At 36.7% G+C, this 12032-nt stretch overlaps 1 protein-coding gene across 2 annotated transcripts in view; it reads right to left on the bottom strand.

Annotated features, from left to right (window-relative positions):
• The window catches only part of slc39a14 (solute carrier family 39 member 14), a 51018-nt gene that overhangs the window by 24069 nt on the left and 14917 nt on the right, over window positions 1–12032 (bottom strand). For both annotated transcript variants that reach the window (XM_062417454.1, XM_062417453.1), the window contains exons 2-3: window positions 7884–8236; window positions 985–1162 (exon numbers count right to left, since the gene is read on the bottom strand). In XM_062417454.1, the coding sequence (XP_062273438.1) occupies window positions 985–1162; window positions 7884–8207 (502 nt within the window). In that variant the 5' untranslated portion in view covers window positions 8208–8236. The remainder of the gene's footprint in view (window positions 1–984; window positions 1163–7883; window positions 8237–12032) is intronic.

Here is a 12032-nt window from a genome sequence, read left to right as displayed (position 1 = left end):
AGAGGGCTGTAAAAGATGAAGGAGTGCACTGGGAAAATTAGTCATTAACAGAGATGCCAAAATAAAAAAGTACCACAAATATTGAATGTGCTCATAAACAAGCTGACAACAGCAAACATGCCACACAAATGTCTTTATAAAGTATATCCAAAATAAACATAAATGATCTAACATATAATATACAGTACTGTCTTAGGCCGCCACCATCATACAAACAGAAAATACAGGAAATATGTACACAAAATGTAACATTAATTATTAGGGGTCTAATCTGGCCCTCTTTCCTTCCTGTCTTCTTTTCCTTCCTTCCTACCTTCCTTCCTTCCTTCCAACTTTTCTTCCCTTTTTCCTTCCGGTCTTCTTTTCCTTCCTTCCTTCCTTTCTTTCTTCCATCTGTCCTTCCTATCTTTCTTCTCTCTTTCCTTCCTTCCTTCCCACCTTCTTTCCATCCTTCCTTCCGTCCTTTCATTCCTTATTTCTTCTGTCCTTCCTTTCTTTCCATCTTTTGTTCACTCTTTCCTGCCTGTCTTCTTTTCCTTCCTTCCTTTCTTCCATCTGTCCTTCCTACCTTTCTTCTATCTTTCCTTCCTTCCTTCCATCTTTTCTTCCCACCTTCCTTCCATCCCTTCTTCCGTCTTTTCTTTCTTTCTTCTGTCCTTCTTCCCTTCCTTCCTTCCATCTTTCCTTCCTGTCTTCTTTCCCTTCCATGATTTTTCTTTCTTTCTTTCTATTTCTCTTTCTTCCTTCCATCTTCCATCTCCCTTTCTTCCATCCTTCCTTCTTCTCATCCCTCCTTCCCTTCATCTTTTTAATGATCCAGCCCACAGGATATCAGATTGGACTGTATGTGAACAAACATGAGTTTGACCCCCTGATATAAGTAAACCGTAAAAGTTAACCTCATAGTTCATAGCAGGACGTTTAAAACTTATTTCCAGTGTTAACCAGATAAGAAGAGAAATAGTTAGCAGTGAAGTTAGTTACCTTCAGCATCTGTGGGTCTCGGGGAGACTTCAGGGATCGGCTCTTCCTCTTTCTGCCCCTTACAGCTTCCCGTATCCAGCTGCTGCAGCATTGTGGGGCAAAGCTCCTTAAAGTCTTTCCCATTCAGGCGTGACTGCTCGCTGATGCTGTAAATGGCCAGCGTGTCTGCAGGCAAGCACTGCGAACAGAGACGTAACCGTCAGTGGTTGAGGTTTTGATTTGAATAGTCAAATAAGGATTCACAGGAACCTGATTGATATTCATATTACAGCAGAAACACAGGTGGTAAGGAACAGATTGTGAGCATATTTAATACATATATCAGCAAAGAGATGCACACATTACACCTAAAACTTATTTGTGAGAAAATTCATTCAATATCAGTCAAACAGCATTTAAATAACGCTCCATTTAATCCAAAACTACGGATTTTATTGCAGGATACGCTGCTCCTCTGACCTCGCCTATTCAATTTAAGCAAGATTTAATGAATGCATACGAAACTTTACCAATAAAATGCATCTTCTTTTTTAAATTTTTGCACAAGTTTGACCTGTGTTTATTATAAATACATCAAAAATCAGCATTCAAACATGTTATTGTATTTTTCATATTCTACAAAATGTTCCACATGATGATAAATTAGTGATTGTGATCTTTTTTCTATAAGATTAATCAAATATTCATTAATGACTGATGGGGAGTTTATGAATGTGTGTGTAGAGACTAATTATGAGTCAGAATATGAACAGTATGAAAGGGTTTAAACTCAATATCAGTCAAAAAGCATTTAAATAAAGCCCCATTTAATCCAAAACTACAGCATAAATTGCCTATTCAATTTAAGCAAGATTGAATGCATGCATGTGCAAAACTTTACCAACTTACAGCTGAAACTATTACTTGATGAGACGATTACTGAATTAAAAGGAAATCTGCAACTATTCACATAATCAATGTGAGGATTTTCTGCCTTTTGATATTTTTTGACTGTTTTTCGGACAAAAGAAGACATCTGAACATGTCAACTTGGGCTTTAGGAAACCACGATGGGTGTTTGGGATATTTTCTGACGTTCAGTAAACCAAATGATTCACCAGTTAAAAAATATAACTGTCAGATCATAACAGCGATAAAAAAGGAAAGGTTAGTTGTAAACCAACTGTAGCCGAGGCAAGTTTATTTTTTATAGCGTCTTTCAATGGCAAGGCAGTTCAAAGTGCTTCATATAAAACTGAGAAAAGGTTATTAAGGGATGCGGGACGGGATGTAAAAGAAACCAAAGACATAAAATACACGTTTAAATAGAGTTTAAAAGGAGTTCAATGAAGATAAAGATAAACTATAGGACATATATATAGTATGTTGTGCAAAAATACAACAATTCAACCTTTGCTTACCCTATAATTTAAAGTAAAGTAAAGGAAAGAAATAGGTGTTAGCTTCAAACTTGCTTGAGATTTTAACCAAAGTTGTTTAACATTCAACACTTTTAACAATAATGTAGATTTGGATAAATGCAGTCAGGGTGCAAAATGAACTTTTTTTGTCCATCAGCCAAATGACGAGTGAATGTTCAACTTTTACTAGCTGCTCAATAAATTATAATTGTCTGAAAGAAGCAATTCTACCAGCTACTAACATACTTTATGTAGCATTTGGAAGGTGGCTGGTGTTCATTTTGTGCCTCGTTCGCAGTCATTAAGACGCGAGATGAGATATATATTAATATGAACTCCTGAAATCCTATCTAAGGAATCAAACCTCAAAAGGTCACATTGAAACAAAGTCAAAGGAAACTGTATCCATGGTGAATATTCCTATAATTGGACACAGAGGCCGGTTAGCATTTCATCTCCTGAGGACAAAAAGCTGACTCAAACACAAGTGAGGCTTTTGAAAGTGACTCAATGCATAATTAAAGGTGCTGCGTCATTTACTTAAAAACAGAGTCAATCTGCACAGCAAAATACTAATCAATGGTTTTATAAACTGTTCAAAAACAACTAAATTCTCTTTTTTCAGTGTTTCAAGACTAAGGAAAAGATCAGAAATCACATTTAATGACGTGAGCAGCATTGAGAAGCTTATTTTGGTAATGTAATAGATAACAGATTACTAGTTACTCTATTTAAAATGTAATAAGTAATGTAACTATTTCAATTTCTTCATTAAAGTAATGTAACTTATTACATTTGCTTACTTTTTCTAATGTTCTAACCAATGTTTTCAGCTGTTAGGATAAGTGTTCCCTCCATCTGTCCTTCCTTCCTTCCTTCCTTCCTTCCTTCCTTCCTTCTGTCCTTCCTTCCTACTTTCCTTCATTCCTTCCCTCCTTCTGTCCTTCCTTCCTTCCTTCCTTCCGTCCCTACTTCCTACTTTCCTTCCTTCCTTCCTTCCTTCCTTCCTTAATTCATTCCTTCCTTCCTTCTGTCCTTCCTTCCTTCCTTCCTTCCTACTTTCCTTCATGCCTTCCTTCCCTCCATCTGTCCTTCCTTCCTTCCTTTCTTCCTTCCTCCCTTCCTTCCTTCCCTCTGTCCTTCCTTCAGTCCTTCCTTCCTTTCTTCCTTCCTTCCTTCATTCCTTCCTTCCTTCCTTCTGTCCTTCCTTCCTTCCTTCTTTCCTTCATGCCTTCCTTCCCTCCATCTGTCCTTCCTTCCTTCCTTCATTCCTTCCTTCCTTCTATCCTTCCTTCAGTCCTTTCTTCCTTCCTCCCTTCCTTCCTTCCTTCCTTCCTTCCTTCCTTCCTTCCTTCGTGTTCCCATTAAGCACCAAAATCTAAGTCCAGCTGTTTTTCATGGATACTGACATGATTTATAAGGGAGATCATTTCTTATAAAGCAACATTTATCTCTCATTTGAAAATGTATTCATTAGTTCATGTAGATTTTGGAATATAAAATAAAGATATTTGATGAAAATAGTCAAAAGTCTGACATGGAGCTTAATTGGTACTGTGACACCATTTAAACCCACGTCATGATTTATTTACTAAATATAAAAAAATATTGATTTTAAAGAATTAAAAACAGTAATATATGTATTCAGTAACATATTAAATATTAAAACATGATGAAAAAACCCTTCTGAGTAAAATCTTAAAGGTCTGACTTCAGATGTAACCTCCTTTGTAATCATCAACATGTTCATAAGTAACTCTAATTTAATGACACATTTTTACAACTACTTACTCCCCTGTAACACTAACACGTGAGTCACAGAAACACAAGAGCAACCTGTTCAGTGAAAGTCTGAGAAACGCGTTTAACAACATAGAGGCGGAGGAGGCACATGTGAATGAACAGCAGGTGTGTGCTTCAGTAAAAAAAGGGAAAGGAGTGACAGTCGTTGGTCAAAGGTTGCGGTGTGTCTTCTCTTTCTGTGAGTCACACACCTGAACAAAGACTGACACTACCTTGTACGCAGTGATGCACGCCTGCTATCCTTCTGCTATCTAACCTAAACATCTGAGTTACATGACTTTAACGAGCTACTCTATTTAACTCCTCTTAATTTGTCGTGGCAGCATAATTCAGAGTAAATCTATTCAAAGCAGATCAGGGAGCGAGTGAGTCAATCATCCACGACTCTAAGTATGGGAAATATGTTAAAAATGTGAGCTATCTGGCACCGGTGGCTCCTGCTCCTGCTTCTTCCAGACAGGACTAAAGCTGGATTTACACTTCTGCTTCAGGGTGATGTGAAAACGCCGCCTGAGGCACCGCCGCAGCTAATGTTCCCTCAAAAAAAAAAAAAAAAAAAAAGTTAATACACGTCAGGAGTGAGAGGAGAAACCACAAGGAAACCACACATACAGCGAGGTTTACTGTATGTGACTGGTCAACTTTGAGCTGATTCCAGTAAGAAGTAGAAATGAATAACAGTCAGTCATCTTCTCGACGTCAGCAGAATATTTAGACATGAAGTGGACGTTCATGCTGGTTTTCTTCGGTTAGGGAGTGTTTCTTTGTTAATCTAACACTTAACAGCTCCTACAGTACAGCTCAGCACAGAGAAATGGTCACACAACCAATGCTTGCTTTATTGGAGTTATTCAATAACAAAATTATTTGTTTAAATGGCTGTTTAGTGTATGAATGAATCTCGCTTGATTGTTTGAGTCGGTCTTGACACAAAAAAACACAATTTTCAGTGCAAATAAACCTTATCTTTGTTTTCCTTTTAATACCCCACCTCACATTTCTAGTTTTACCCACTTCTATTTTATAGTGACTTTATTTTATTATTCATTTATTATATTCCATTTATTTTTTATTATATTATATTTTATTTTATAGTGAATTTATTTTATTATTAATTTAATATTCAATTCATTTTTTATTTTATTATACTTTATTAATCTTTTATTTTATAGTGAATTTTTTATTATTCATTTATAATATTCCATTTATTTTATTGTGAATTAATTTTATTATTAATTTAATATTCAATTCATGCTTTATTTTATTATACTTTATTTATCTTTTATTTTATAGTGACTTTTTATTATTCATTTATAATATTCCATTATTTTGTATTTTTTATTTTATTTTATAGCAAATTTAATATTATATTTCATTTATTTTTTATTATTTCTTTTATCATATTTTTTCATAGTGAATTATTTTATTATTCTATTTATCGAATATATTTTATTAATCTTTTATTATCTTTTATTTTAGAGTAAATTTATTTTATTATTCATTTATTATATTCCATTTATTTATTTTATTTTATAGCAAATTTATTTAGTTATTTATTTATTATATTTTAATTTATAGTGACTTTATGTTATTATATTTTATCATGTATCTTTTATTATCTTTTATCTTATTTGTTGGTATTCTGAATGTTTACATTTTTTAACCTGCCTCTGGTGTTTCCTCATTGCTTTTTCGTGGGAGTTATGTCAGCGTTTCCTCAGTTCCTGTTTCTATTGAGTCATTATGTCTTGTTTTGTAGAAATTTTTACTATGTAAAGCACTTTGTTGTACATTATTATGTATGAAAAGTGCTATTCAAATAAAGTCTGATTGATTGATTGAAACACTTCAAACCTAAAAACACCTCTACAAAGAACACTAAAGGTATTTAAACATTTTTAGACCAGATCTGAAATGGACTAATAGAAAACTTGACATAAAAAAAACACCCCTGGCAACAAAGTGAGCCAAGGACAGTTGACCCTGATAACATTTTTTTTTTTTAAAAGCAGATGACTCAAACTAACCCAAATAGAAAGAGACCATAAACACTGGCAGGCAAGATCCAGCAGCAATTAACATTCAGCTGTGGTTAAACAACGAGAACACAAGTCACTTCTACCAGTATGCCACTTTCAGTTCGCACTTTCATGCAACGATTATGACGCACTTGTATCAGCACAAGATCCACAAACAACAGAGTAGCTGTTCAGAGTCAAAGCAGGAGCAATTATAAAGAGAAGGCCAAATAAATAACCTATAAACATATTTTAAAAATGTAATTTCTACCCTAAAAACACTACCTGACAAAATGAAACAGCTCATACCTAATATTATACTGTAGGACTGTGCGATATGACGATATATATCAAGAGAAAAATGTTTATTGTTTATATTGTTGTGAGTAGGGCTGGGTATCGGTACTCAGTGCCTTTAAAATATCGACCGAAATAAATTGATACCAAGTAGTATCGAAACGTCTCCCGTCAATCGATCCTTTTTTGCACCCAGAGCTAGAAAATATGACTATCTGTATGGACTTGCTCACAGTCAATCAATGCAGGCATTCTTTGCTTTAATGCATCATGTGATTGGCCCACTGCCACAGCAGCTACAACCCGTCTGTGGTGGGGAAGTTGTGGTGAATTTGAGTTAGCACGCTTAGCAGTTCAGCAGCCGAGATGCCACCGAAACGCTCTAAAGTGTGTCTACACTACACACCTGTTACACCGGATAAAAGACAGAGCTTTAAATGTGTAATAGGTATCGAATGATGTACTCAGCTCGTATCAGTATCACTTTAAGGGTAGTTGAATTGGTCGTCATTTTTTAAAAACGATACCCAGCCCTAGCCGCAACTAACAGACATTACAGTAGTGTTTTTAATCATGTGGAGTCTGTCCATCTTTTGTGTGGATTACATTGTTAAATTACTCTTCTTCATAATGAGTTTAGTTGTTGTCAACTCTCGATCTCTCCACCACTGTCTGTCTCAACCTCGCGCCCGCTGAGAAATGAGCAAAGAAGAGGAGAGCAGCAGCGAGGCAGTGGCTATAAATGACAACAAAACAACAGAGATTGTATTTAATTTATGTTATTTACCAAATTTATGTGCACTCGTTTAATTTTGGTCTTTGCTGTAATTTATGGTCGCGCTGTTCTAGGTGGGAATGCTGCGTCTTTATTCGACCTGTTTAAAAGATATAGACACACAACAAAGGACCAACTATTTATTTAATGAATTAAAATGTGCTATATCGAGATAGGAATCGTTATCAGTGTATGAAATGATCTATATCAGGATGTGAGACTTTGTTCCCATCGCCCAGCCTTATTATTATACCGGCTACAAGCCTTCTTAAACTATCAGCTTTCTTTACATTCGCCTTTCAAATGACCCAAAATATTTACATTTTTAAACAGATGCCAAAAGCAATGTTTGGAGTACAGCAGTTCTGGTCCATTAATGCAAGGTCTTATATAAGTCATTTCATTATTATTCATTTTATTTTTATTTTTAGCTCATGTTTCCTAATCGACACTTGTGGGCAGATTCATTCAAAGCCGTCTTAAAACAGTAAATCTAAAAAAAAATGTGGTTAGTGCCCAGCTTCAATCAGCACCTTCAGTACCGACCTCTCCACCAGATTACTCAAGGTGTTAACACAAGACAAGTGAGAATGTTTTTGTTCTCACCTTGGAGCGATTGGATTTGGGAGGTGTGGTTGTTGTTGTTGTTTCAGCCACGCTGCTGCTGCTGTCGCCTTCACCTTCCGGCTGGCCCTGGCTCAGGAGACCCAGCAGAGAGCGCAGTTGGGGCACCGTGATGGTGGTGTTGTCCCCATAGCGAGCCAGCAGGTCCTGGAGCACCTGAGCGGCGGACTGGGTTTGATTTTCGCCCTGACTCGTCACGTGGCCCCAAGGGCAGATCAGCACGGCCAGGGCAAGGACGAGCATCAGCTGTGGCTGGAGGAGGGTGATAGCGGAGGTGGTACGGCCATGAGGAGACCTGATAAGCATGGCTTCTTCACTGGCTGGAGGGCCTTGATCTGTGGGAAAGGGAAACAAACAAAGCCTTTAAAAAATGTAATATTTCTAACTCAAAACTGCTGAAACGTTGTAATTATCATCTTAATTATTTTAAATTTGAACTTTCTTGTTTAGTCAGTAAATTAGGAGGAAACTCATTTTAGTTCTAGGGCACATAGATACCAGTAAAACTGTCCATCAGCCTCACTGTTCCCTCTGCCCGTCTGTCCACCATGGGGTCCAGAGCCTTCAGCCGCTCTCTGGAACTCCCTCCCCCCCGACATCAGGAACATTAACTCTCTATCCATCTTCTAATCCAGTCTAAAAACCCACCTCTTCAAACTTTCATACTCACTTTCATTTGTCATCCACCCTGCAGTTTTCTGATTCTATTTGTTTTTATTGCACTTACGTGTCCTTTTGCTCTTTTAATCGTTGTTTATGTGTATTGTAAGGCGACCTTGAGTGCCCTGAAAGGCGCCTTATATAAAATGTATTATTATTATTAAAACCACTGGATAATGACCGTATAAATAATATATATTATAACTATATTATTATAATAAACCATCTATTCCCAAAACAGCCTGAGATGTCTTAACCCTCACATACTGTTTGTTCATAATTAGTCTCTACATCAATTCACATTCATAAACTCCCCGTCAGTCATTAATAAATGTTTGATTAATCTTATGGGAGAAAAGACATTCACAATCACTATTTTTTTGGTCCAGAAGAACATTTTATAGAATATGATGAACACGTTTTAATGCTGATTTTTGCCTTTGTTGAATAAAAACAGGTCAAATTTGCACATTTGCATATATAAAAATGTGTATCAGCTGCACAATAATTTTAAAAATGATGCATTTTATTTCCATTTTAGTAAACTGTGGGTCACAGTAGGAAAAGTCTGGTTAAAAAAGGAAATGTTTGACAGTGTTTTTACGGCTTTCAAATGTAAAAAAATGGATCAAATTTGACCCTGAACAGTTTGTTAGGGTTAAGAAAAATGCCTCAGTCTGTAAGTCTGGATCCCAGTTTTGTTTTATTGACGCTTTTGCTTCACCAAGATAAGTCGTCACAAACATGAACAGATTTTTGGCAGCCAGGGCCGTCAGTTTAGAGATACTGATAGAAATGTGTCCAAGCCCTATTGAGGCAAATTCGTCCTTCAAATCTGAATCACGTTGCAAGTCAAGTGATCTCAAGTTGGATGTTCTTGACTGTGAATGGCTATTATTGAAAAATTGGAATTACTTTGCTGCACTTTTTTTATACTTTGTAAACTTATCCAGCGTTTTTTTTACTCCTGCAGGAAAGCATCAAGTTCATCAGCCTCTGTGATTGTGTAGTGATGAAGCCAAAAAGAACTCAAGCATTGCTTTAATCTTTACAAGCCAGTTTATTTCCCCACATTGCAACATGTCTTTCCTAATTAATCACTATGAAGCAAATGTGATCAATTAATCAGTCGGTTGCTGAGCTGAATGCATCTCATCTTCTTACCGATACAGTTAGTGAACGAGGAAAGGAAAGCATCAAGTTTACCAGCCTCTGAGGTTGTGTAGTGATGAAGCCAAAACTCAAGCATTGGTTCATCTTTACAAATTAGCTTATTTCCCTACATTTTTTGTTATTAATGTTATCACCATAAAAACCTGTGTATAGAGAGGTTGGATCTGGATATGATTATAGGTATGTAAAGGGCCGTCCACACTAAGAATGATAACTATAACTTTAAACATAATGATGTGAGCGTAGGCTATTAATGAGCCGTTAATGCTGTATGTTGGATGAAAAAGTGTTGATCAGAGGTATTTCGGGACACTAGTTGCTGTGTTGTTTCACGTTAACCATTAACACGACACACTGTTTTCAATAAAAGTAAACTGAAAGCATTTTGGAGTATAAACATCTGTGTTTATAAATGAATAACTACTGATGCATTAAATAAATCAGTCTTGGATATAAAAGTGTTTTTCACAGCATGAGACCCTCCAAAATAGATTGTGACTTATTCACCAGTTTTTACGGTATATAATATAGCTTTAAATTAGTCCATTTGGTCATCTGTCATATTTGTGTACATTTGAACTTGTGCAAAATAAACTAATTTAATCTTTACAAGCCAGCTTATTTCCCAACATTGCAACATGTCTTTCTTAATTAATTACTATGAAGCAAAGTTGATCAATTAATCAGTTAGCTACTGAGCTGAATGCATCTCATCTTCTTACCGATACAGTTAGTGGACGAGACTTTAAAACAGTTGCAACACTCGTTAATTATGATGACAGGTCCCTGAAGCTTTAAAAAGGCTAACATTATATTTCATAAACTTGCAATACTTTCTTTTTGATGTTATTTCAGTCCACTACAAAATGCTGCGTAAAAAAAATGGCCCACCCCAAGACACAATGCACACAGGATGGGAGGAAGCCAGAGGGATAAACACAGCCACCAATTACAGATAATTACACACAATTACACACATCCACCACACAATACACACACAATCACATACAATCAGTGACACCAGTTTTAACAGACAAGGAAAACCATTCAACACAAACTAGACATACACTAATTCATCACACCATCAATTTTTCAATGTTTCTGGTTGTTATTTTAACCCTCACATACTGTTCAGGGTCTAATTTGACCCATTTTTACATTTGAAAGCAGTAAATACACCTTAAATACTATTTACTTTTAGCCTGAAATTTGATGACTCCTCCTCTAAAGATTTGAGTGCAGCTTATACATATTATTATATTATAAATATGAGTTTTTAACCCATATTTATTCAAAAATTCAATAAAATAATATTGCATTTTTCACATTTTATATAGTTAATGTCTTAATAATAAATTCTCTCAGCTCTCTGAAAGCTTCATTAAGGATTAATCTCACTATTTATCTTTGACTGAGGTATTCATGAATGACTTTTGCAGAAATTTGGTGAAGAATAATTATGTGTTTAACTGATTTTAAACACATGAGAAATACATCAATTGACCAACGTGGGTGGGAAAATATTTCAACGACATCAAATCGTCATCAACGGCATCCTAGACACACACATGAATGTACACGCGCCACATACAAGGTACACTGGTATGTTTCTTTACCCTGTGCCAACACACAGTACACTGATTCATTTCAGTAAACCCCCCCCCCCCCCCCAGGTCCATATGCAAAGTCAGGATGAATAAACAGACCCATTCATTTTTCTTCTGCTCACCTTTTCCTACAGAGCCTCTAATGATAGGCTGGTGTGTTAAAAAGCGTCTGAGTCACTCTGTCTGCCTCGAGGCTCCGAGCATGCTGAGCGAGGCCCGCAGGTTACCTGGGAGCTGGGGGGGATGGAACGAGCACGGGAGGAGGAGAAGAAGAAGAAGGAAGGAAGAAGAAATGCCTGAAGGGAGCAGAGGGGCTTCTCAGGAGTTCAGTAGACTGTGGAGAAGAAGGAGAGAGGGAGAGAGGGAGAGAAAAAAAGAGAGAGAGAGAGATAAAATGAAGGTTACGACCCACTGCTGAGGAAGAAAGGAATAGGGCAGCGGAGTGGAAGAAAAGAAACTTGAAATGGCACCTGACGGCTTAAATCTTCACTCAGGCCACAAAAAAAAAAAAACGTCTGCCCTCCCCCCCAACACACACCAGCAGCAATCCTTCTCTAAAACCGCAGTGATCCTTCGCTGTGGTTCCCCTCTCCTGCTGTATAGAGTGAAGGCCGTTGAGTTGGCTGGCAGTGAAATCAGACAAGGAGGGGGAAAAACTGCAGCTGCAAACATCTAATTTGGCCGCTGTTAG

The sequence above is a fragment of the Scomber scombrus genome, chromosome 4, assembly GCF_963691925.1.
Source record: "Scomber scombrus chromosome 4, fScoSco1.1, whole genome shotgun sequence".
Taxonomy (NCBI): domain Eukaryota; kingdom Metazoa; phylum Chordata; class Actinopteri; order Scombriformes; family Scombridae; genus Scomber; species Scomber scombrus.
The sequence above is the reverse complement of the archived record's forward strand: the minus strand, read 5'-3'. Positions and strand labels throughout refer to the sequence as shown.